We start from the raw sequence: 27,315 nt of genomic DNA, 5'->3' as shown, positions 1-27,315 counted from the left end.
GTAATTTCCTTTGAGACAGCGTTTAGGATCCACGAAGCTACCATACTATTGCAACGAGACCATATACCAGCCAACATGTTAGATGCATTCTGCTAGAGTATTGTGCCGTCAACAAAATCGAGCTTGTTCTTTGCATTAAGAGCTATAGTCATTGCTCGACTCCAGGTGTTGTAGTTTAGGCTTGTGAGAGTGTGGGAAACAAGGATGAGCCCCGGATGGTCTCCATTGTGGAGAAAATATGGGCTATGAGCATCGTCTATCACAGCCGCTGTGTTGGACTATGCCTGAGCAGAGGAGGAAGCAAGCTGCTAGAATTGATTTGCGTTATTTTGGCCTTAACCACGAGCCATTTTCAGCAATTATTACTGTTGATGAAGGCAGCGGAAAGGTATCGCTCTGATACTATATTACAAAACTAAAGATAGACTGTGAAAAGAATTCTGTATTTCTTATTATATTTTGTTTACAACTACTGCTCATTTTATAATGGAAACAGAGGGCTAGAATAGTAAAATGCTTAAACAACAAATTAACAGAAATAACAAAGTAATAACAAGACTAACGATCTAACAAATTAGTCAATCAAGATAACTAACTTAATACTACGCTCTTCTCTAATGTCTCTTTTATGATCCCAATTGTGATAAAAGGTTCCAGATGATCAACTTGCCACTTCCGTCCCCCGCAAAAAAGAGACCTCCTAATCCAATCTCAATTATAAGAACTTCATGTTTGGAAAATCTCTTGCCCTGCTCAGTGAATTTAAAGTATTACGGTTATAAATGTTACATAAGGAGGATTCTATTAGACATATAATGCAGATAAATTAACTAATACTTATGATGGCAGGTCATATAGATGGATAATGTTGTCGTTACAAGAGCAAAACAAAGATGGTTTGGCTTCAACATTAGTTATCTCATTAAGTGAAAGTATACCCTGGTCCAAAGAAAATTAATTTCAATCCCAAAATATCAACGACAAAAGTCTTGAGCAAGACGTGCAAATAAGCCTAAAGAGACAGAAAATGTATTACAACTTAGCTTCATATCAGGACCAGCAAATAAATCCAAGTGAAGATAAAACAAATAGCTACAATATTAGAATTTGAATTTTATATAGTTCCTACTCTCGTCCAATTTTTAGTTCCAAAAGAATTTTGATAGCAGCAACACCAGTAAACGGACATAGTAGATAAGAAGAAGAGACCCAAACACAAGTGGAAAGATAGCAATTAAGCAGACAAACAGAAGATTCTGAAGCAGCAACAACAACAACAGGTAAACTATGAGAATCAAGAAACAAAAACATTTCTAAAACTATCTACAGCCCATGATCAGCCAGCTTTTATCCAAATATATTCAGTGAACTTTTATTATTATATACTTGTCACTAAGTGCCAGATGTGGAATTTAAGAAATGAAGAAAATTCAAAAGTTATTAGGATCTTATCACTAATACGACAGCCACACCAAAAAAACAAAGAACATGATGGATAGACAAAAACACAAAATGCAAAGAAACCTTGTCCAGGTCCTAGTCCACACAACGTGTGACACCCACGACAGAAGAACATTGGGAAATTAACACGGTATCTGGAGAAAAGGCTAGAAATAAATGATACCAGTTGTTTAGTGTGCATATAGAATACTTCCAGGACACCTTTTTCAGATGTACCCTAGAATTTTAAAGTTCGATCCAATGAGCATGATAACAAAAATTGATCCCAACAAAAAACAGATGTAACTGCCTCTTTATGCCCTTTCAATGATGTAACAAGTTGCAGTGTGTCAAGGTCCAAACTTGGTTTTATATTTAAAAGGAAATGGTAAATGATCTTTGTGCATATCAAGAAAATATTATCATAAATCGAATAATTTGTGCGAAGGTCAGATAAGCAAAGACAAGGAAGTGGAGGCCATGTAATGTTAAAGAATGAATATATCAATACTAGGAAAAAACCATTATATAAAACAACATAAATGCAAAGCGTTCTCCGCAAGATGACAAGAATTAAAGAATATAAGAGAACAATAATCAATACCAAAGTTACTCACGGTTTAGAAAGTTACAATAGCGGGGTCTGGTTCAATCTTTTTTTATTTCCTTTCAATTCCTACATTATAAGTTTATTTGACATCTGAAAGTTAATCATAATTTACATATTTGAAGTATAGATTAATCAAAATAAATTATATTTTAATATGAAAACTGTAGATTTTTATTTTCACATATTAAGGAAGTAATAACAAAAATATAATTAAAATTAAATATGGGATTAATTTGTAATTGGAATAATATTTTCTCTCAATTTTCTATTTTATTTATATTATGTTCCCATTGATATCCTACAGAGTTGAAATTAAAAAAAAAAACTCAACCTTAACGTTAACAACTAATTGTATTCCTTACTTGGTATACTACTTACAGTTTGAATATCCTAATATTGAATTTCATCTCTTCTACCTCAAATCAAATTTTAAAGGACAAGGGGGCAGAGTTTACTTGATACTCATAGGAAAGAGTAACCATGAAAAATGATCTATCTTGTAGAGTATATGACAGAAATAATCAATGAAATTAAGATGATAGACATCTAATGAAAAAAGAAAAAGAAAGGCAGATAGGATACTCTATGTAAAGAAGCTGTATGTTGACACGAAAATTAGTAGCAGGAAAATTTCTTAATATCAACAACATACCCTTATTATACCATCAATTGATCCGAAGTATAGCCTTCCCCTTTATTAGCAGCTGAGTTTTTCTTGAACAGTGACTGCTGAAGTCAGAAAATTATGATTATTTTTTTATATTATGCTTTAGTTAGTAAGTGGTAGTTGAAAGGAATGATGATGCATGCTTCGATGCAAGAAAATTAGCAATTCTTGCTTGTTTTGGTTAACAAAATGATGTGTTTTATTTGACTTCTTTGCTGGCAGCTTGTATTTGCTGTAGCAAAATATCTTCCCTGAAAAATGCTATATATTTGTAAGGCTGATGAACTAAAATATATAGACTTTATATTTTTCAGAAGCTGTCTCACTCTGCTGTATTCTCTTTTGCATTTTTTCTCTAATTTTTTTTTGCTCTCTTTTTTTTTGCTGCAGACCCACACATTTAGATTTAAATTGTTGTATTATTCTCTCTCTATTTTGAAATTACAAACACAAAAACGGCAAGCTTTTGCCTCCAACAGTGATATCAGAGCAATATTCTTTAAGGGCCTTGAGTTATGAGTAATTCAAATGGCTTCAAATGTCAACTTGCCAGCTCGAGCAATATTTACAGGGGAGAATTATGTTTATTGGTTAGTGAGAATGGAAGCTTATCTTCTTGCTTATGATTTGTGGAGCGTTGTGGAGGAGGAGTATGTAAGAGTTCCATTACTTGAAAATCTCACCTTATCGCACATTAGGCAAGATGCAGAATGGTCCATGAGGAATTTCAAAGCTTTTTCAATTCTTCATTCTGCAGTGTCTGATAAATCCTTTCAGAGTGGAAGGAAGAGTAATCCCCTTGATAATCTAACGACAACGGAGCTTCCACAATCAAATAATGACTCGATTGCTGTATGTTTGTTTTGTGTTTGTTTGGTTAACCAAATATGATAAAGAGTAAAGAAGATAGAGTTTATAAAGCTGAAAGGGAACTACAAAAATTTGTTTTCCATTGACAGAAGCACCCTTTTATACAAGAATTTGAGAAACTAATAATCTAAAATCTGCAGAAAATAAAGACATGTTTATCAAGGAAAAAGAGCTATTCTACTGCAGTTTTATTTGCAACAAAATCCAAATTTTGTGGAACTGATTTTGACTTGAAGTAAACAACTCCAGAGACTAAGTCTTCTGCAGTAAATGAGGCAGCTTTCATCACTCCTCCTTGCATTTTTTACTACAGATATTTATTCTACTTCTCAAGATTTCAAACTTCATTTTAGACAAGGGCTTGGTTAGTATATCAGCAAATTGATCTTTTATTTTGCAGTAGACAAGATGTACTTCTTCATTTTTCTGAACTTCCTTTAGACAATAATATTTGATCTTGAAATGGTTGGTTCTCCCATGAAAAATTGGATTGTTCGATATGGCTATTGTAGCTTGATTATCAACATAAATCTCAGTAGCTTTCTTTTTCTCCATGTGTAGGTCTACTATGATCTTTCTAAGCCATAAAGCTTGATTTTTAGATGCAGTTGCTGATACATACTCAGCTTCTGCACTTGATTGTGCAACAATCTCTTGTTTTTTGGAACACCAAAAGAAAATTCCTAAACGTAAATTAAAACAATAGCCTGAGGTACTCTTCATCTCGTCAAAACAGTCACCCCAATCACTATCCACATAACCTTATAGCTCAGAATTTTGAGATGAGTGAATTGAATACCATAATCAATGGTACCTTTGATATGCCTTATCACTCTTCTGGCAAACTTGAGGTGAATTTCACTTGCACAATGCATAAATCTGAATAGCAAGCTCACATAATGCATCATATCTGGTCTTGTTGTTGTGAGATACATTAAATAGCCAATGAGACTTCTATAGACCCCTTCGTCTATTTTTTCTGCTCTATCTTCAATATAAAACTTCTCCTTTTGGTTCATTAGTGTATCCATTTGTTTGCACTTTTCCATATTGAATTTATTTAGAATCTCCTTGGCATATTTTTGATGACCAATGAAGATCCCATGTTGATTTTACTGCACTTCCATACCAAGAAAGTAAGACATTTCTCCAAGATGTCATTTTAAAGACCTTTATCATTTCCGCTTTGAATTGGTTCACCATTGCTGTATTATTTTCTGTTATAAATAAATCATCAACATACACTAAAAATACAATCAAATTAGTGTTAGTGCTTTTGACATATAAAGTTGATTCATTCAAACTTTTCTTAAAGTCAAAACTGAGTAAATGCTCATCAATCCGGCTATACCAAGCTCTTGGAGCTTATTTTAGGCCATACAAGGCCTTTTTCAATAAATACATTTTGTCTTCTTCTCCTTTGACAGCAAATCCTTCTGGTTATTCTATGAAAATCTCCTCCCGCAAGTAGCCATTTAGAAAGGCTGATTTCACATCAAGTTGAAATATTTTCCAACCCTTTTTGTGCTCCAAGGGTAAGTAACATTCTAATGGTGTCAAGTCTTACTATGGGTGCAAAGGTTCTTAAAAAATCTACACCAGTCTAGCTTTATGTTTGTTGATTGTACCATCTGGATTAAGTTTTTTCCTCTACACCCATTTTACACCAATGGGTTTTTGTTGCTTGATCTATTAACTAGCTTCCATGTTTGCTTATTCTCGATCATCATGAGCTCCTCCTTCATGCATCCATCCATCTTTGATCTTTTTTTGCTTTTTTGAATTCTACTTGTTCTAAAATGGCTTACATTGCAACTTTAGTAAATGTCAATAAGTGATCTCATTCCTCTTACTAGCGCTTCATCAACAAGATCATCACAATTTTGTACAATCAACTCACTCTGACTTTTTTCTACATCTTTGAAATTCTACTTTTCAACTTCAACAAATTTAATGTCTCTGCTAATTATTAGCTTTCCTGTTTGGAGCTGATAAACTCAATAGGCTTTTGTAACATTGCTGTAGCCTACAAAAATGTCAATCTCAGCCTTCTTATCAAGTTTGTCTCTTTTTACTTGAGGAACAAAAGTGAAACATAAGCATCCAAAAATTTTTAAATTGTGCAGTGACGGTTTATAATCGTGCAAAGCTTCATACGGAGTTTTATTGTAGAGTGTTCTTATTGGCAGCCTATTTAATAGAAAGACTGCAGTGTTCACAACTTTTGCCCAAAATTTCTTGGGTAGATCTTTCTCAAATAATAGGCACCTTGACATCTCCATGATTGTTCGATTTTTCTTTTCACTCACACCATTTTGTTGTGGAGGGTAAGGTGCAGTTTATTGATGTTCAATCCCTGCATCTTCACAAAACCCAGCAAACTTGTTAGAGCTATATTTAGAGTCATTATATGATCTTAGCACCTGAATTTTCTGACCACTCTGATTCTCAATCCAGTTTTTAAAGTTCCAAAAGATATTTGCAACTTCATATTTAAATTTCAAAAAATAGATCCAGCACATTCTTGTGAAATCATCAATGAAAGCAATATAATACCCATTCCAATTTAAGGATTTTATTTTAACTGGCCCAGCAACATCAGTATGAATAAGTTAGAGCTTTTGCTTTGTTCTCTAAGCTCTATTCTAGGGAAAAAAGAAGCTTGTCTTGCTTTCCATATTGACAAGAAAGACAAACTGAGATTTCTTTTTCCAGATTTGGGATTTGCTGCACCATCTCCTTTTTCTGCATATGCACTAAAGCTCCTTGGTGAAAATGCCCAAGCTTTTTATGCCATAGTTCAGCTTCATTTGTTGTTCTAAGAAATGTAGCTGACTCCTCTTTTGTCCAGTCTAATGAGAAGTTTTTTCCTTTTATTTTTATGGTGAATATTTCTATATCAGTGTGATAAAAAATTAAGCATCATTTGTCTTTAAAAATTACAGAGTATTCTCGTTCAAGAAGCTGCCCAACACTCAGTAGATTTTGATCAATTTCAGATACAATAGAACATCTGAAATTAATTTTGTACCTGAATTTCCTTCAATGGCAACCATGCCCTTACCTTCAACTGGAATATTTTATCCATTGCCAATTCTGATTTCGGAGATGCTTGATTTTTCAAATTACTTGAACAAACTTCTATTATTAGTTTTGTGATTTGTATAACCACTATCAATGAACCAGCAATCACTAACATGTTTACTGACAAAGCAAGTAGCAAACAATTGTTCCTCCTATTGTTGATCAGCAACCTGTGCTTCTTCTTGTTAGTGAGCCCCTTTCTTGTAGATCTTCTCCACATGTGCCAACTGATTGCACCTCTTGCATCTCACATCAGATCTCCACCATTAATTTTTTTGTAAGTGATTTATCTTCTTACAGTATTAGCAAGGAGGAAAATTTTCAGTTTTCTTGTTGTTGCTGCTGCCATCACCTTTGTGAGTTTCTTGTTCTTCTTCTTGCCTTTGTCACCTTTCTGGTTTTCATTTTGGCTTGGAAAGCTCCTTGCATAGAACCTTCTTGCCTCATTTGCCTTCTTTGTTCTTGAGCCTGTAGAGCATTTAACAATTCTACCAAAAGTAATCTTTGACAAATCTCTTGAGTTTTCTAAAGAGGTGATTGTAGCTTCAAATTTCACAGGGATTGTAATAAGAATTTTCTGAAAAATTCTGGAACAAGAAAAATCAGTGCCAAGAAGTCCTTACTTTATTGGCGATACAGAAAAGTTTGTCTACATAATTTTTGATAGTTTCTGACTCTTTCATCCTTTGTATTTTGAATTCTCGAACTAAATTCAGCACTTGCATTCCTTTGATCCTTTCACTTTCTTTATATTCTTTCTTTAAGGAATCCCATATCTCTTTAGTAATTTTCATTGTCATTATTCTGTTGAAAATAACAGAGGAGATAGTTGTAAACAAAATTAATCTGGCTTTAAATTTTCTGAGACTCATTTCTTTTTTAATTTTGATTTGCCCAAGAGTTGGATTGTTTGGTAACTCAGGAACTTCATATTCTTGCTCTACAGCTTCGAGATAAGCTTCTATTTTAATATCTCACATTTGATAATTTGTTCCATCAAACACTGGAGGTATAATTAGAGTAAATGAAGCTTCTAAATCCATTTTTTGTTTGAAGTGAGGTAAGAGTTGTTGTTTAGGAAAAGTGTTTAAATTCTTAATCTCATAGATCCCTTAAGAATATTGCTATGATACTAATTTGTTGTTGTATTTTTATTTTGTCTTTGTTTGGCAAACCAAATATGATAAAGAGCAAAAAAGATAGAGTTTATAAGGCAGAAACGGAACCATAAAAATATGTTTTTTTCCATTTATAGAAGCACCATTTTATGCAAGAATTTGAACAACTAATAGTATAAAAATATGCAGAAAATAAAGACATAATTATCAAGAAAAAAGAGCTATTCTACTACAGTTTTATTTATAACAAAATCCAGATTTTGTGAAACTGATTTTGACTTGAAGTAAACAACTCCAGAAACCAAGTCTTCCACAGTAAATGAGGCAGCTTTCATCAGAAAAGGCTAATGAAAGTAAAAGAACAAACATCAATGAATAATAAAACTTCACAACACTGTTTCTAGAAACATGTAATCTCTGTTTATTCAAGATAGAAGCTTCAGTGAGTCAATTCAAGGTCAATTAACAAGGAGCATGAAGTTATATCTAGCTCTTTTAATCTACCTAAATATTTCTACAAGTCTATAGGACAAGGTATACAATACAAGGAAATACGTTTTTGTGCCTTTCAAGTGTGGCCAACATTGCAAATCCATTATCATGAAACCATGAATGCAAAAAATGGCATTTTTCACCCTTAATGCATTTTTTAGAGACCCAAAACTTACAAACCCTTCCTTGAGTCTTTGGAGCATTACTATCGGATTCATCATATCTGGTATTTGAAGTCATTGGATTCCTTCTGTCACAATTATACATTTTCTTGGATGCTTCTCAGATGTGACATGACACTACTCTGCAATCCAAACTGATGAGTTCTTAAGGCCATTATAGGGGTTATTCCTTGGTTGATCCTTGGGCAAGACTTGATATTTTTTGGTAGCAACTTGTGTAGAAGTCCCACAATAGGTCCCAATTAGGCTAGAATTTTTGTTGTGAAAATTTTTATGCTTAAGGTGAGAAAAGAACCGATTTTGGGAATCAAATTTCAATGCTTTATTCATGAGCTGCAGTTATTTAAATACAAAAACTTTGGAACTAATTGGCTCTACATCTATGAACATGATAAAAGCAAATTCCTACTTCTATGAACATGATAAGATAAACATAAAATGGCAACTGTTAGAAGTATGAAAGCAGCTCCTACAGACAGGTAAGGCTCGATTGAGCCTGCTAATATGCACGTTCCCTTTCTTACCTTTATCTATAGCATTTGGTTTAGTCTAGATATTTTGGGTTTCTTATTGGAACCCGCTGTGACCTTCAGATCTTATCATCATTCCCCCTTTTTGAGCAACCTCGTCGTCAAAATTGTTAAATTGCTCAGACAGATCTTCTGTATTTTTCCAAGTGGTGTCTTCTGCTGGTACATTCTTCCATTTGATTAAACTTTCTTTTATAAATTTGCCTCCCTTTTTAACCCAACAAGTATCCAGTATTGCTTATGGCTACAGCACAATATTCCCTTCATCTGTGATTATTGGAAAGTCCTTGGTGGGAAAGATGGCATTGCCTATCTTCTTTTTAAGTAGGGAGACATGAAATGCGGGATGAATGTGAGACCCTTCGGGAAGCTAAAGTCTATAGGCGACTAGGCCAATCTGCTGTTCAACACAATATGGGCCATAAAAGTGGCAAGCAAGATTTTAAAGTGCCCTTCTAAATACAGTATACTGGCGATAGAGTTAAAGTTTAAGGAACACCCATTCGCCTTCTTGGATCTAAACATAGCATCTTTTTGAATTAGTATTTTATTATATTCTATTGTTTGCTGCTTCTAGGTTGGCTTTGAGCTTTTGGATCAATTCATTTCGACTTGTCAAATATTGGTCTACCTCATCTACTGGGGTCATGCCTTTTGGGTAATAGGGAATACTAGGTGGGGTCGTCCATATGGAGCTTAGAAAGGGTCATGTTGATGGATGAGTGAAAAGTAGTGTTGTACCAAAACTCCACCCAAGGAAGCATAGAGTTCCATTTATTTGGTCATTGGTAAGCTAAACACCTAAGGTACTGCTCAACACATTTGTTAACAATGTCTGACTATCGATAAGTTCGGAGGTGATATGATGAGCTCATCTTTAGCTGAGTAATTGAAATTTTGAAGAATTCATCCCAAAAATAACTTACAAATATGGGGTCTCTGTCATTGGTAAATGGAGTGTGGCATTCCATGTAGCTTCACCACACCTTTAACAAATTTTTCGATAATCATTTTAGCAGTATAGGGGTGTGCTAAGGCCAAAAAGTGTGTAGATTTGCTAAGGTAATCAATTACCACTAGTTTAATGTTCTTACTATTAGAGGGAGGTAATCCTTCTATGAAATCAATGGTGATATCATTCCATTCTTGATATGGAATTCGTAGTGATTATTGGAGGCTTGCTGGAGATAGTGTTTTGGTTTTAGTCCCTTTACAAGTCTCATAAGTAGATACATACTCTTAGACCATTTATCTCATAGAGAGCCAATAAAATTGTTGTATTAACCATTTATAGGTCTTTAATAATCTTAAATGTCCTCCTAAGAGGGAATCATGATAGTCGTGTAGAAGTTGTTGAAATAGGTTGGACTTCGGAAGAATTACCACTGAATGCTTATAATAAATAATCCACACTTCCAAGTGTAAGGGCAGCCAGGCTATTCCTTAACTAATTTCCCAATCTTTTGCATGTAGAGATGTTTTTTTACCTTTTGTTTAATATTTTCTCATATATGGTTTATTGCAACAAACAGGGTGCTAAGTGTGGGCCTTGTTGCTTGGCAGGAGAGGGCATCAACAATAGTATTCTCTTTTCCTAATTTATAAGTAATCTCATAGTCATACCCAAATAATTTGAAGACCCATTTCTATTGTTCCAAAGTGGTGATTCATTACTCTAATATGTACTTAAGACTGCGTTGATCAGTTTGGATGAAAAATTTGCGACCCATGAGATATGGTTGCCAAGCTTGTACTGCAACCACAACTGTCAATATTTTTTTTGCATAGATAGACCAAGATTGTTTGGATACACCAAATGTGCAACTAAGGTAGGCTATCGGTCTTCCTTATTGACTAAGAACTGCTCTTAATCCGTCTCTAGAAGAATCTGTCTCAATTGTGAAGTGCTCATTGAAGTTTGGCTATGCTACTGTTGGAGAAGAAGTCATGGCTTATTTTAAACTGGCGAATGCTTCTTCTACGGCTTGAGTCCACTCAAACTAACCCTTTTTTAGTAAGTTGGTTAAAGGTTGTGCAATGAGTCCATAATTTTGTACAAACTTTTTGTAGTAGCCAATTAACCCTAAGAATCCCCACAGTTCTATCACATTGATGGGCATTGGCGAATCTAGCATAGCCTGAATCTTACTTCGATCCAACTTGACCCCTTCTGGTGTGATGATATGGCCAAGATACTTCAAATCTTGTTTCCAAACACATATTTCTTAAATTTGACAAAAAATCTATGTTGCTTTAGGATTTGAAATACTTGTCTAACATATGCTAAATGTTAGAGCTAACTGGAGCTATAGACTAGATGTCATCATAAAATACTAATACAAATTTACGCAGGTACCAATGAAAAATGGTATTCATTACAGGTTGAAATGTAGAAGGTGCATTGTATAAACCAAAAGGCATTACCAGGTAATCATAGTGACCATTATGTGTCCAAGAGGCCATTTTATGGATGTTTGTTGGGTGTACTCTGATCTGACGATACTCAGCTATTAAGTCGAGCTTGGTGAAATATGCGGTGTCATATAATTCATTCAACATGTCTCTATAGTCAAAATGGGAAACTAGTCTTTGATGATGACTGCATTGAGAGCTGGTAATAAGTACAAAGTGTCATGTGTCATCTTTCTTTCAGACGAGCAAAATCAGATATGAAAATGGGCTAGTGCTTGGTCAAATGAGACTGAAATTAAGTATATCAAACACTTGTTTCTCAATCTCCTCCTTCTAAAAATGGGCATAATGGTAGGGATAGACGTTGACCAGTTTGATCCTTTCCTTAAGGTTGATTTGATGATTGACTTCTCTTACTGGTGATAGTTGATCGGGGTCCTAAAAAAGCTTAAACAATTCGGTCAAGAGGTTCTATAAGTCGGGTTCAGCTAAGATTGAAGTAGTTCTAGTTCTGCTTAGCAGGCAGACGACATAGAGGGAGTGTCTACTGGCCAAATCTTGATCAAACTCCTCGAGGGATACCAGCTAAATGGGTGGCGCGTCTAGACTGCATAATTGTCTGTGTTGATTGAGACAATAGAACTCCATCATCAGATGTTTCCAATCGTACGCCACAAACTTGAGAGCCTCCAACCACTGGACACCCAACGCAACATCGAGACCGGTTAAGGGTAAGGAAAATAAGTGAGAGTGAAAGAGATAACTTGAACTTGCAGAGGAATATTGTTGAACTGACCATGGCACCGCAAAGAGCTCCCATTGAACACCTTCACTGTGAATGGCTTGGTAGGTGTCATGAGTAATCAAAGCTAATTTGCCACTTTCTCGCTAATAAAATTATGTGTAGAGCCGTTGTCGATGAGGGCCACTACCTCTTCTTGGCGGATAACCGTGATGACTCATATAGTGTGAGTAGAAGATCATCCCGTGAGGGCATGCAATGAGATTTTGGGTGTCATGGCCTCCTCTTCTTCTTGTTCTGCTTGTCCTCCATCAAGCAACAAAAGCTGGCACTGGCGATATTGGTGGCCTGCAGTAAACTGCTCATCACAATTGAAACTCAACCCTTGAGCCCACCATTGTTGAATTTCTTCCCATAAGAGCCATTTGGGGCATTCGAAGTGGCTAGGGTTTGTGGGTTCTAGGCGTTTTGATTATTATCGATCGAATCGGGTGGATGTTGTCGGTCCATTTGTTCCTCATGTATACAGGCCAAGCCAATGGCGTCTTTTAATGTCTTGGGCCAAAACATACAGATCCCATCTGTGAGCTCAAGCTTGAGCCCGCTGATAAAGGCCCCAATTAGGGCCTTTTGAGTCCACCCGTGGATCTTATTACCCAGACACTCAAAGTCCCTCTGGTAATCACATAAGAGCTCGGTCTACTTGATGTGGGCCAGGGCCTCATTGAAATTCTCACATTTGATTGGCCTAAAGCGAGTCAACAATTTCTCTTTGAACGCAACCCAACTGATCTCGTGGCCCTATTCACAGTAAGTCTTGTTCACCCATTGCCACCAGCAGTTGGCCTCCTCCTCTAGGTGGAATGAAGCTAGAGTGACTCGGTGCTGCATGACTGTTTCGTAGAAGTCAAAGAATTGGCCAACACAGTTGAGCCACTTAGTGGGATCCCCATTGGTGAAGGATCAAGTCCGGTTATCTTGGAGTAGAAGGGTAGCCTCTCTTTGTCTCTTTCAAGCCCTTTTTTGTGAATGGGTTACGTCGGATTTGGGTGGCTCATATGTTTGTTGATGGAGCCCTCCTAATTGGAAACAATGGTTTCAGTCAGTCGTTTGAGAGTCTCCTCAATCAGATAGATCTTGTCGGCCATTTCCATCCGATTGAAGTTATCTTACAATCCGCCTATAATATCCCATATTCGGGATAGTTAAAGTTTTTTATGAAGCAACAATTTTAATAAAATTTTAAATCAAATTAAATGATGATGATAATAATAATAAAATTAAATTAAATTTAAAAAGAAATGCAAAGAAATAACTAAGAGAACCCATTTGGGACCCTTTTGAAAACAAATTTCAAAATCAGGGCTGTTTCATAACTAGATAAGGATCGATTTGAAGAGGAATTAGATAAATAGGGGCTAAATTGTAACTTGATAAAAGTGGGCCATGTGGAGGTCGAGTCAGCAACGCAACGAATCATAGCGCGCCACGTGATGGGTGAGTTAGCATGCTCTCCACGAGGGAGTTCACTCTGGCAATTCGCGTGCTGAAAGGATCAAACAGTCTGCACTGGTTCCTACACACACGGACGACCTCGATCATGCCCCACCCATATTTGAACAAACAACCTAGATGGATTGTGTAATTGATCCAATGGCTGCACAATCAACAACTCAGATTTGTAGGGCTGACCAATCCAACAATATGAATCGCGCATCAGAAGGAAAAACGGATTTTCCTTAAGTGGCCCTGATCAGACACCTCCCATTGCCCCACATAAACACAAACAAATGACCAAGATTAAATGGAGAGAGGTATTTAAACCTCTCTTTAGTCGGCCTCTCAAACCCTAGCCGACACAGCCGACTGGAGAAAAAGCAGCAAGGGACGTCAGAGATAGTTCAGGTGGTAGAGCAATAATGACACCACTGTGCTGGAGGTCAAAACCAACACTGGTAAGCATGATTTTCTCTCATTCTCTCTACTTTTCCACTTTCAACAATTTTTAATTATTTTCACCGTAAATTAGTCCAAGAAAGCTGCAAGCTGAGAGGGAGGAGGCATGTGTCTGTGATCGAAAGCCGAACCAGATTTCAATAAGTTTGTTCGCGTTCCTTCGCTTCATTTTCCTTCTTTTATGCACTAACGGAGTGATTCTCGTTCATGTTAAACCAAAAAAAAAAAAAAGAAAAAATAAAAGGAAATAGTGAAAATTGAGGGCGAAGAGGATCGCCGCGACCGGTGGTTGTGAGGAACAACAACATCGTCGTCCAATCTGTGTACGATTACCTTGATCCCTTCCTTTACAACGGTTTAATTGGAGCTTGACCAGCAGTAATAGCGATTTAAAGGGTTTTGCTAATTATTTTGTGATTAAATAAAGGTTGTCGATGGAGTAATTAGTTTTGATTTCATTTTTTATTAACTGTCCATTTCTTTATTTTATTTCTTTTTCTTTTACTTTTGTTTTCCTTTCATCATTTATTTATGCTCACTGTTATTTTTATTTGTATTTTATCCTTTGTCCTATTCACTTTACTTAATTCTGTTTTTTTTTCATTATTTTCCTTATGTTTTGTAAAATTGATATGCTGGTTATATGTAATTAAATTATCTTGATGAATGGGGTGCAAATATATGTGCTGATGGTTATAGTGGCATAGGCTTGACGGTGTGTGTATGCATTGTCGTTTGGTTGTGTGAATAAGACATAAATTAATGTTGTAATTTGGAAGTGAATCCTTTTTCTTTCAAAATAATACAAATTTTATGTTGAGTGGAAAAGAGATTAAATCCCAAGAATGGTTGAGTTTCGAAAGTCGAAATATGAAATAAAAATAATATTTGAAGACTAAAGGCTTACATGAAAAAAAGTGTACGGACTTGGCACATAGGATGAACCTTACAATGGATGGATGTGTGTCCTCACTCATATAGGGTTAGGAAGTCCCGTACTGAACGGGGTTGGGAGTTGTTTTATTAACTCTCATACCAGATCTCTTATTGAGATGATCTATCATTGTGGCGTCCATTACCGAACGGAGTACGGAGATGACCGATAAATCGTAAAAAAAAATATTTGTATATCCATGTGTAGCAAGGATCCCTATGCCCCAATTGATACCGATAATGGCAATATCAATGATGAGTAACCATGTTTTTGTTAACTGGTAAGAACCCAAGGTTTCATAATTATTAAGATATGTGTTGATTGTATATTGCATTTTGTTCTAATGATATCTAAATGTTATGCATATGGATAATTGCTAGTAGGGGAAATGAATAGGAATGTTTTTCAATAAAAGGAAAAATGATGCCTTAGCATTTGGTTTTCATAAAAAAAAAAATATTCCATCAGTTGTTTTATGATTTTCTACAGTACTTTGGTTACTATGTTGGTGGTAGGGTTTTTGGTATTCTTATTGAATAAGTATAGTTCACCTTATTTTTATTAATCATTTTAAATTAAGAAGATAAAGATTCGAATCCCGAATAGTAAAAGAATAGCTAAGATATTACTTTATTTTATCCCACCTTACTTGAATTAAGGTTAATTATTTATTTTGTAGCAGCTTTTGTTTTAGGTTCTGAAACGTTCTACTAGTTCTTTTGGGTATTTCAGGTTAAGATGCAAGGAATGAATTTTCTCTTAAAATTTAAACTCTTGCTGCGCATAATAATTTCATTAATTACTTTATCTTTGCACTGTGTTGAACATTGGAAAATCCTAAATAGGGGATTTAGGCCTTTACAATGTTTGGGCTTTTACACCACCGAGGCCTGCTTTCAAGTTCTCAATAAGCTCTTTGTTGGAGGCCATGCTGAGCTAGCTCTGATACCAATGATAGGTCCCAGTCAGGCTAGAATTTTTGCTGTGAAAGTTTTTCTCTTATGGTAAGACAAGAACCAATTTTGGGAATCAAATTTCAATGCTTTATTCATGAGTGGCAATTGCTTAAATACAAAAACTTGGAACTAATTTGTTCTACTTCTACATATATGATAAAAGCAAATTCCTACTTCTATGAGCATGATAAGATAAACATAAAATGGAAACTACTGGATGTGAGAGCAGTTCCGGCAGCTAATTGAGGCTTGACTGAGTTTGCTAATATGCACGTTCCTTTTCTTCTTTTGATGCATCATTTGGTTTAGTCTAAATATTTCAGGTTTCTTATTCGAACCTGGTATGCTCTTCAAATCTTATAAAATGACTTTCTGATTGTATATTTCACGCCTCTTTCATTTTTGGTGTCTATATGACGGGTGTTGAATCCATCAAAAATAAATTTCTATTCAAACAACAAAATAATATTATACTAATAGTGAATAGAGTCAAATCCATAGAGAATTGAGTTCTAATATTTTTTTACGACCAGTAATTAAATAAAAGTGCAAGGAGGGAGCTTTTGCTTTGAGTTGAAATTAAACAACCAATGGATTAAAACTAAGCAATAAATAAAAGTAAACTAAATTAAATTAGTAGAAAATAATTTAGCAAATTAAGTAAAAGAAGAATCAATATGAATAGGTTTCCACTCAAAGAAATAATATATGTTTCAATATGCATTGTTGATAATTGATGCAAAGATAATTCTTACTAAATCTCAATAAACTAGTTCTAACTATTAGAGATGCTCCTAATATCCAATATTTTCTTAATTTTAAATTAACCAAGAGACACTCATTGATTAACTCTTACTAATGAACAACCTCGAAGATGTTCATAGAGTTTAAAAGTAGAAAAACATAATTCTAACCAACAAATTCAACTACACGGTTCATTTATATTAGATTATATATTTTCTTAGTATGAATACTAAATTTATCACTAGTTATTAGGATATACTGAATAATTACAGATTCAGAAATCCCAAATGATGATATGCTATTACACTAGATGCACAATGGGCCCTATTGCAATGAATAACAAACAACAAGGTTCTTATGCACATAAGAATATATAAGTATTGAAAATAAGGAAAAATAAAAGTAAAGCAATTAGATCCCGTAGTCCTTGTATTAAAACTTCAATTAAATCTTTGATTGAAAAATAGTGTTAAGCTGCTCATAGTGAGCATGATACACTAGAAAGTTTTATTTAAGATTGACTGAAGAAATTGTAAAAAAGATAGTTGAGAAAGAATAAGTCTGCTACTTCATTTTTCTTGCTATCGTCGGCCTCTTCTATTTAAATGGTCAAGTTGTGGATAACTAAGGTTTTTTTCCTCCTTTGATCTTGACTTTTTTCTATGTTTAAAAAACTCATTTTTATTTGTTTTCTTTTTTCTTCTCCTTTTTTTTTGTTTCGACAAATTCTAAAAAATTTATGTTTGATGTCATGCCTAAGGTGTAAGCCTTGCCCAAGGCTTGCCTGCGCACAAACTGGTGTCAGTTCTGCTTCTGGGTTTAAGCCTTTCCCAAGGCTTAGCCACATTCCTGCTGCTGTCTCTGTATAAAACCAGTTCTGCTGCATTGTTTTTTTAATTTTTAATCTTATCTCTAAACCTGCATCAAAATTAGTAAAATCACATAATTAGTCATTAAGTGATTCAAATATACATTCAATCTAAGCAATAAAAGTGATGTTTATACACATTATTAAATTTCCCCACACTTATCTTGTAGTTGCACTTAAACACCACATAATACAAATCTTTAACTCTCAACTCTTCACCTTAAACCCATATATTCTCAATCATTTCATCATAACTCACTTGTTACATCTCAATCCTTATCTTGTAAGAACAACCATCAACTAATAGTTCATAGGTTTGAGCTTCATGGAATCACACTGACAAATAACCATTTTGACAATATCTAAACATAAAATGAAATAGTCTTGTAATTTTTGAACACATTTATTTTCATTGAGAGGAACAACCAATACCTAGTAGAAAAGCCACCAAACATGTCCAGATATAAGAATTTCATGCAATTGGTTCATGCTAAAAATAAAAAATATATTTATAGCCAACTTGAGCACTTTTATTACTTGCTTGAAATATTACCACCCTTTTGATGCGAGGGCAAATGTTTGTGATAAATGTGCCCGATTACTCAGTTGGTCACAGTTTTAAGTTGCTACTAGCGCTACTCATAGTCATTTGACTTAAAATGTTAATGACCTTTTGATGTAATGGCAAACATTTATGAGAATGCACCCAATTACTCAGCTGGTCAAAATTTCATTTAACTAGAGTAGTAGTTTATTATTTGTGCTCTTTTTTTTAGTGAAGTTCGATACATGAACCATAAAATTCTAGACACAAATTCAAACAAGTTGTAGTAGAGTTCTTTCTAAGAATTGAAATTTATTCAAAAATGAGAGAAAATCAATTTTTAATGGCAATCTCTAAACAAGTCATGTTTAAGACATATAATAAAAAATAACTATTCATGGTGTGAAAAGAAGAAAAAAAAAGGTAAAAATTCCTAGAAGGTGGTTGTAATTACAAATCACTTTTTGAAATATCATAATTGATTTTTTTTTAGAATAATTGAGATAGTTGTGAAAATGTTGGGGCTAAGAGTTGTTGAAAGTGTATTTGTGGTATGTCTTGGGAAAGATTAAAGTGTGCATCAGTAAATGTCATAAAAAAAATTTGAATGCAGCAAAATATCATAAAAAACCTAAAATGCAGTATGTCTTTCTCCCACACTTAAAGTACACATTGTCCCTAATGTGATGCAAAGAATGGATCATAAAATAAAATAAAATAAAAAGGGGACACAATAATTCCCTTCGTTACTTAACTTGGAGGTGGGATACACTAAGAAACATACATCCCTAAATTTAATCCTAAATATGACTGTGGAGTAAGTCTTCGGCAACGCTTATGCAAATACTCATGATTGAAAACCCAATGGATTTGTTTATGGTTTTTCTATTAGTGAGCAACAAATGAAAAATAATTTTCCAATCAAAATAAAGAGGATGAAAAATAAAACAAAATATCACAAATGAATTAAAAGATTCTGAAAATAAACTAAAATTCAAAATAAAAAATGCCAAAAAAAAAGGAAAGGGTTGCCTCCCATTTAATGTCCTTGTTTATTGTCCTAGGCTATACATTGTCAATTCTTAAGAACTTTAATTGGTCTGTCTTCTTCTAACTTGCTTATTTTGCTAGAAATTATCACTGGAAAGTTCTCCTAATCTTTCAATGGCACATATTTCAAATATTCGGGAAGTGGTTTGAGTTCCAACTTTAGTATCTTGGTTCTTGCATTTGGGGGGTAGTTTCCTTTAAATTATAGTTGAAACATTTTTTCCCACACTTATCCTTTCATTGCAGCTCAATCTTTCCTTGTTGATGCACAACTCCTTTAAAAACTTGGTATATCGATGTACTTATTAAATTGCATTGAGTAAATGAATATTTACCTCGACCTTGCAAAAAGTTTTTAGGATCTAATTGTCTTTTTTTTTCTTCCTTAATTTTGTAAATCTTTTTGGAAATGGTGGAGGGATTATGAATGATGTTGGTTGGTCAGAATCTAGCTCAACTTTGTCAGCCTTATCATCAACAACTTCTTCTAGTTCTTTCCCTTTTCGCAAGCCTTGCCCACAAGTTACTTGACGATGATTTTTCTAGCAATTCGTTACCATTTCTCAATGTGATAGCACTTATATTTTGCTTTAGATTAACCTTAGATTGAGATAAAAATTTACCTCGGGATTCAACTTACTCATATATGTTGCTAGTTGGCTCACTTTGGTCTTTAAATTTTGAATGGTTGTTCTTGTCTCTTGTTGAAATTATTGGGTGTTGTAGCAAATGATTTAATAATTTCTTCGAGCAACATATCTTATTTTAGAGATGCTACTTATTGTTGTGTAGGTGATCTTGACTTATATTGTTGAAAACTCGATCGTCTTATTGAGTAACTAAAGTTAGGATGATCCCTCCATCCCGAGTTATAAGTGTCAAAAAATGGATCATATCTCCTTTGTATTTGATCAAAAAATTATCCTATGGCATAGACATGTTATCGGTCATTTTCTTGAAGTGTATGACACATGTTCGTAGGATGTCCAAAATACGCATAACTCCCACAAACTCTAACCTATTGTGTATTACCTGTAATCATATTTCTCACCAAAGTAGTTAGTTGTGAAATGTGAGATTCAAAAGAAGAAATATTTACCACATTCACCCCTCTTGAGGTGTCTCATTTAGTCCCGAATTATTGGTAGGTAGCTACCATAATCGATATTAACTTCATGGCCTATCGAGGCATCTTGTTTTTTAGGGCACCTCCACTGGCTACGTCTAACATTCTTTTTTTCCAAAGAAGTAGTCCTTCATAAAGATGGTGAATGAGTGACTACTTTGATATATCATGTTGCGAGCAATTTGTGCATAGTCTCTTGAATCTTTCCCAGTAATTGTGAATGCTTTTGGTATCCTTTTGCTTAATCCCTCATATCTCTCTTTTTATTCCTGCTGCACGGAAAGCGGGAAAAAAATTGTTTAAAAATGATTTAACAATCTCAACCTAGGTTATGATCGAACCAAGAGTTAGATAGAATAATCAATCCTTATCTGCATCATCCAACGAGCAGGAACACACTCTTAGCTTAATTTATTCCTTAGAGACTCCTTGTTGGTAGATACTTGAACACACCAAGTGGAATTCCTTAAGATGCTTATGTAAGTTCTCATTCTCCAACCCTCTAAACTTATGTAGCAAGTGAGTTAGGTCAGACTTCAACTCAAAAAGTACATTTAGATATGGGCAAGTAATGCAAAGAGGCCACCAGTTTGTAGGTAAAGTAATCAACTCCCTCAGAGTATGCTCTTGTGCTATCTGTTATGGTCTTACATCAATTTCAATGGTTGAACTAGCTTCTTCAAACCTCGTGTCCTGCTAACATGTTTGCCTCCTCAACTTGGTTTATTTTCTCAAGCTTTTGACGGTCTTCTCTATCTCCAGATTGTAGAGGAGGAGCTCTCTACGGTCAGACATGGTCATAAAAAAACACAGTTAGTTACTTAATTCCCCGGCAATGGCGCCAAAATTTGATTTGTGTCAAATCTACCAAAAATAAATATTATTCAAATAAAAGAATAATATTGTAGTGGTGGTGAATAGGATCGAATCGACAGAGAATTGAGTCCAAATATTCTTTTACGACCAGTAATTAAATAAAAGTAAAATGAGGGGGTTTTTGCTTTGAGTTGAAATTAAACAACTAATGGATTAAAACAAATCAGCAAATAAAAAGTCAACTAAATGAAATTAGTAGAAAATAATTCAGAAAATTAAGTAAAAGAAGAATAAATTATGAATAGGTTTTTAGTCAAAGAAATAATATTCTTTTCAATATACAAGGTTGATCATTGACGTAAAGATAATTATTACTAATTCTCAATAAATCGATTCTAGCTACTGAAGATACTCCTAATAGCCACTCTTTCCTTAATTTTAAATTAACCGAAAGACGTTTGTTGATTAACTGTTACTAATAAACAACCCCAGAAACACTCTTAGAGTTTAATTCACTAATAGTATTAAAACTAGAGAGATCAAATTCTAACCAACAAACTCAACTGCGCAGTTTATTTAGATTATATTATATATTTTCTTAGTGTGAACACCAATTTACCACTAGTTATCAGGATATCCTAAACAACTACGGATTCAAGAATCCCGAATGATGATATGCTATTACACTAGATGCACAATGAGCCCTACTGCAATAAATAACAAACAACAATGTTCTTATAGACAAAAGAATATATGAATATTGAAAATAAGGAAGAATAAAAGTAGAGTAATTAGATCTCAAAGATTGTATTAAAACTTCAATTAAATCCTTGACTGAAAGTTAGAGTTTGTCTGCTCATAGCGAGCATGATACACCAGAAAGCTTTATTTAAAATCAACTGAAGAAATCGCAGAAAAGATGATTAAGGAAGACGGTGTAAAAACCCGAACTAAAATAAAAAGATTTATTATCTAAATGTAAAAGTGAACAATAAAGTTAGGGTTTACATTCCTTACATAGTAAATTGGAATGCCCAATAGAGCTACAAGAATGTCCCTTCTACATTAGATCATAAAAAAAATCAAACGATAATTAAAAATAAATAAATAGATATCCTAGGGGGTTAACCTCCACAAGCACTTGAAGGGAGTCCGGGAGATGAACTATTCACATCCTTCTTGCTGATCGGGATCTGGATCTTGGTCTTCTTAGTATGAAATAGTTAATAAAAAAGTGAATTACACTAGTCCAATAAGGGTATCACACAAATCACTGATACGAAAAATTGAAGGTTGGTAAAAATCACCCTTGATTTAAGTAAATACATTTAATATTAAAACATTTATTCGATACTTACTATTACAGATTTTTCAAAATCAACCTATGAAGATAAGTAACCAGATGACTTTTTAATTTCAAGCATAAGATCTGTAACTCTTCCTTTTAACCTACTTACTTGGACCCTTGAGGGTCCATAAAAATATCCCTTTACTCGTGAACTCCAATATCTAGATTGATAATTATTCCAGCCGTCCCCATACCCTGTCCGGTGATGGGCACCAGACATATCATCCCCTTGATACCCCGTCCGGTATGAGGGTGAACCATATCTCCCAAAATCTTCCGGTATGGGACTTCTCAGCTCCATCCGACTAAAATAATGTCCACAGTAGGGTTCCCTATGTACCGGATCCATCCACCCTTTCCCAGGGTACCCAATAAGTTTCCACATATATTGATCCTCATCATCCAAATAACCACCAATCACATACCAATGCCTCATTATGTATTTACAGATTAACCTAAAAGGCATCTAAGTAAGCAATATAATTTATGATAATTGAGAAACCAAATAACCAAATAAACAAATAAACAGTGCAAGGAGAACCAAATAAAGTAGATAACCGAGGGTACAGTTCAAACTAGCAATTTAATGCACATAATTCAATAGTCAATATTTTAAGCAATACAGGAGAAATGAATAGTAAATTAGGGCAATCGTATACTGACCAGTTCTGACTCCACTATTGACTTATAATTATTATTAGAGTTCTTCTAATTTTCACAAAACACGAAATTATTAATTTTTAAGTCTTAATTTACTGTAACAGAGAATAGGGTGAGGGATCCCTACCCGAATCATTATTTTGAAATGTTGTGCTACCCACTACATCTCTTGATGGGTCCTAGGTTTTTTTAAATTTTCTCTGCAAAAATTAAAATACTTGTCACGTACCTAAAAATACCCCAAAAATCTAAAATCAATGTTGAAAACCCTTTTCGACCAATTTTAGGGTTCTAGCACAGCGCTGTCGTCGTGCTCGAGCACTGGCTCCGTCGCTCATGGTGGCAAGTCACCTCGATCTGGTCAATTTTGGCCAATTTTATTCAATTTTACACGTATCCCTGTAAAAAAAATATATTAGGAAGCCTTAGTTGGCCAGAAAAATAAAACAAAATCAAACATACCAGCGAAGGGGGGGAGGGCAAGGGGTCTCTGGGTGCGACGACTCTGTCGGTTCTCCTTCGCGGCTAGGGTTTCTTCTTCAACTAATCTGCATAGAAAGGGATGACGAACACATTAGTTAAAAAATCATGTGAAATGGAAAATGGGAAGGGGGTCATCGGATAGGGTTTTGGGTTTTGGCTGTGGCGGCTCAGCCGAGTTTTGGCAACGGTTTTTAGCTCACCCATCAACCCTTTGGCTTTGATTTTGGCATAAGGAGACTCGGGATCAAATTCCGAGCAAGAAGGAAAAAAATTACCTATTTCAGCATCGGTGGTGGTTCCGGTGCGGCGACAATGGCGGTCAGTTTCTTTTTCGGCCGCCCTTCTTCTTCTTTTCCAGCGAGGACTAGTGCAGTTAGGGTTAGGGTTCCCTGGAACGCGATATTTAAATACCCTCTCCGAGTTGATCTGGGCCATCTGTGCGGAGACACGTGTCCCTCTTCCATCCGTTGGATCATTCTTATTCGAGAAATGAATTTTCTCTGCATGATCAGATTGGATCTGACCATTCGATTATGCCTGAAGAGGAAACGTATTTGAACCGTTCGTGCGCGCGGGATGTGATCTGGACCGGTGGATTGTCCAAACACGCGGATCGCCCATGTGGCCTCTCGCGTGGAGCTGATGTTAGTGTCTCCATCACACGACGTATTTTGGTTCACCGTGGCTGTTAACGTGGTCGTCCCATGTGGTCATATTTTCTCTTTTGCAATTTCACTCCCTGTTTCTAAATTTTCTTTCAAAGTAACCCTCCTTATTCACAATTTCATCCCTTTTTCCCATAATTATTTTTAATTTTATCCTTAATTCATTTTTTTTATCAAAATTTAATAAAAATTAAATTAAAATAAAATTTATTTATATTTATATATATTATATACGTTGAAAAAAAAAATTTCGGGCCAAATTTCAGCCCATGGTATTACAGACGAAATTTGCTGTTGCGTTTTTCTTGCTGTTGTTGGCCTCTTTTTCTTCTTCTATTTAAAGGGTCAAGCTGTGGGCAACTAGTATTTTTTCCTCCTATGATCCCGGTCTCTTTCCATGTTTAAAATACTCATTTTTATTTGTTTTCCTATTTTCTCTTTTTTTTTTTTATAGATTTTGAAAATTTTGTATCTGATGTTATACCTAGGGTATAAGCCTTGCCCAAGGCTTGCATGTGCACGATCTGATATCAGCTGCTGCTTCTGGGTGTAAGCCTTACAGCTTCTGGGTGTAAGCCTTACCCAAGGCTTAGTCATATAACTGCTGCTGTCTCTATACAAAAACGAATAAAATAAAAAAACTATATCACCAATCCATCCGACATACACTCTAAGAAAACATACGTTTTTTCTTTTACACTAAGAATGCAAACAGAATTGATGCAGAACCCAGAATCAACAATTTGATCAAAGTTTTTTATATATTTCATTGAGTGATACATAGATATATCAATTTACATATATATATATATTTGATTGGTTTCATATATACTTTATATATTCCATTGAATGATATATATAAATATATATAAGCTAATTTTTTATTGACATTTTGCAAATAAAAAACACACCTTATGACACTCGAATTTTTAACTTCTCAAAAAAAGTTACACCACTCAAGTCAAATGTCAAATATATTTAAGAATTGTTGGGAGTCGAGATGGGTGACCCAATGAAGATCATCAATATTGGGTTAAGCTCGGAAAATATGGGATACTATAAACATTTTTTTTTTCATTAATTTGAATAGATTAAGGGAAGTTTAAATTAAAATTACTGTCATTTCAATTGTCACATTATGTAAATGTGATAATTTATGTAGAAAAAGCATTTAATAAATTTATATCACGTGTTAATTTTGGTAACACATTAGATATATATTAGTAGTATTAAAAGCTAAGACAAAGAGTGACTAAATTTAATAATTTTTTAAAAGATAAAAACTAAATTAGAACACAATTGATACTGAGATCAACGGTTAATTAAAAGAAATCTTGAGTTGTAATGTTTTAATTTTTTTAATTTGGTAAAGTATCAATTTTCTTAAAGTTAAATAATATTAATTTTAGAATTTTCCAATTTAGCATCCAAACGTGTTCCTTGGTCATAATTAATAAAATATAATTGAATTATACACATATATATAAAATTAATTGGTTTTATATATATATATATACACCATTGAGTGATATATAGATATAATATATTAATTTTTTTAATAATAATATATGAATGAAAAACACACCTCATGATACTCGAATATTTAACTTCTCAAAAAATATTACACCGCTCAAATCAAATGTTAAATATATTTAAAAATTATTTGAAATTGAGATGGGTGACCTGGTGAAAGATCATCAGTATTGGGTAATCTTAGAAAATATAGGGATTGTATAAACAAATTTTTTATTAATTTAAACAAATTAAGGTAGTTTTAAATTAAAATTACTGACATTTCAACTGTCATGTCAGACGAAGGTAACAATTTATGTAAAAAAATTTTTTAATTAATTTATATCACGTGTCAATTTTATTAATATTTTAAATACATATTAATAGTATTTAATGCCAAAAATAATGAGTGACTAAATCTAATAATTTTTTAAAGTATAAAAATTGAATTAGCACAAAATTAATATTGAGATCAATAGTTATTTAAAAGAAATCATGAATTGTAATGTTTTAATTTTTTTTAACTTGGTAAAATATCAATTTTCTTAAAGTTTAGATAATATTAAATTAAGAATTTTTGAATTTAGCATCCAAACGTGTTTCTTGGTCATAATTAATAAAACTTGATTGAATTATGTATATATATACTATCACGACTTCAAGTCATCCACTACTTGTCTGCCTCGCTTGTTTGTCTTTCCAAACAATTAAAAATAATAGCTGTGAGTAAAATCATGAGGATGGGTTTGTTCTTTTTGGTGATCACCATGGCTCTCTGGGGATTCTCTCTCGGTGCTGTTCACAAGGTCGGTGACTCCGCTGGGTGGAGTCCCGCTGCTGATTACCAAAAATGGGCTTCCTCCAACACTTTCCATGTCGGGGACACTCTAGGTATATACATTACAATACTTGTATGTATGTATGTATGCATGTATGTATGAATGTATATATGTAGATGGTAAGTTATAATAATGGTTTTGTGCATAAAATGGTGCAGTTTTCGAGTACAATAAGCAACTTCACAACGTGAAACAAGTTAAAAGGGAAGATTTCGAGTCATGCAATGCGGCGTCTCCAATTGCCACATACACGACAGGATCCGATTCGATTAGTTTGAAAAGCAGCGGAGATTACTACTTCTTCTGTGGTTTCGCAGGTCACTGCCAAGCTGGACAGAAAGTTCATGTTAAAGTTTAAAGTTTAATATATTTAACTTTGTCTATATAATTTTCCAATAAATAAAATCATGATCAATTAAGTCAATGAAATTAGCTACCTCGATGTTATTATAAATTTTTCTTTTAAACTTTTAATTTCTCAACTTCATAATTATTAAAATTTAAAGAAAGAAAAAAGAATTGTTAGGGTGATGTTACATGTGGTATTGACCCTTTTTGACTAAGAATCACAATTTCACCTGGGTACCGACGCCCAAGATTTCGTGATTCAATTTTGCACAAAATTATAATAATAAAAAAATAATAAATCATTTGAATTAAAATCTAA

At 34.1% G+C, this 27,315-nt stretch overlaps 1 protein-coding gene and 2 long non-coding RNA genes across 3 annotated transcripts; all 3 read left to right on the top strand.

Annotated features, from left to right (window-relative positions):
* Nucleotides 1–262: 262 nt before the first annotated feature.
* Nucleotides 263–3,678, top strand: LOC148239659 (uncharacterized). Its single transcript, XR_015816672.1, has 2 exons — nt 263–388; nt 3,108–3,678. It is a non-coding gene; the product is annotated as an uncharacterized LOC148239659 (long non-coding RNA).
* Nucleotides 3,679–13,421: 9,743 nt separating this feature from the next.
* Nucleotides 13,422–14,766, top strand: LOC110807176 (uncharacterized). The gene is made up of 2 exons (XR_002538413.2): nt 13,422–14,102; nt 14,177–14,766. It is a non-coding gene; the product is annotated as an uncharacterized LOC110807176 (long non-coding RNA).
* An 11,750-nt stretch (nt 14,767–26,516) lies between these two features.
* Nucleotides 26,517–27,048, top strand: LOC110810835 (mavicyanin-like). Its single transcript, XM_022037135.2, has 2 exons — nt 26,517–26,700; nt 26,807–27,048. Exons 1-2 carry the CDS (start codon nt 26,544–26,546, stop codon nt 27,004–27,006), a joined length of 357 nt encoding a protein of 118 aa, XP_021892827.2. The 5' UTR covers nt 26,517–26,543; the 3' UTR covers nt 27,007–27,048.
* Nucleotides 27,049–27,315: the final 267 nt, after the last annotated feature.

This window comes from Carica papaya, unplaced genomic scaffold (genome assembly GCF_054855325.1).
Source record: "Carica papaya isolate Zhongbai unplaced genomic scaffold, ASM5485532v1 h2tg000035l, whole genome shotgun sequence".
NCBI lineage: Eukaryota > Viridiplantae > Streptophyta > Magnoliopsida > Brassicales > Caricaceae > Carica > Carica papaya.
The sequence above is the reverse complement of the archived record's forward strand: the minus strand, read 5'-3'. Positions and strand labels throughout refer to the sequence as shown.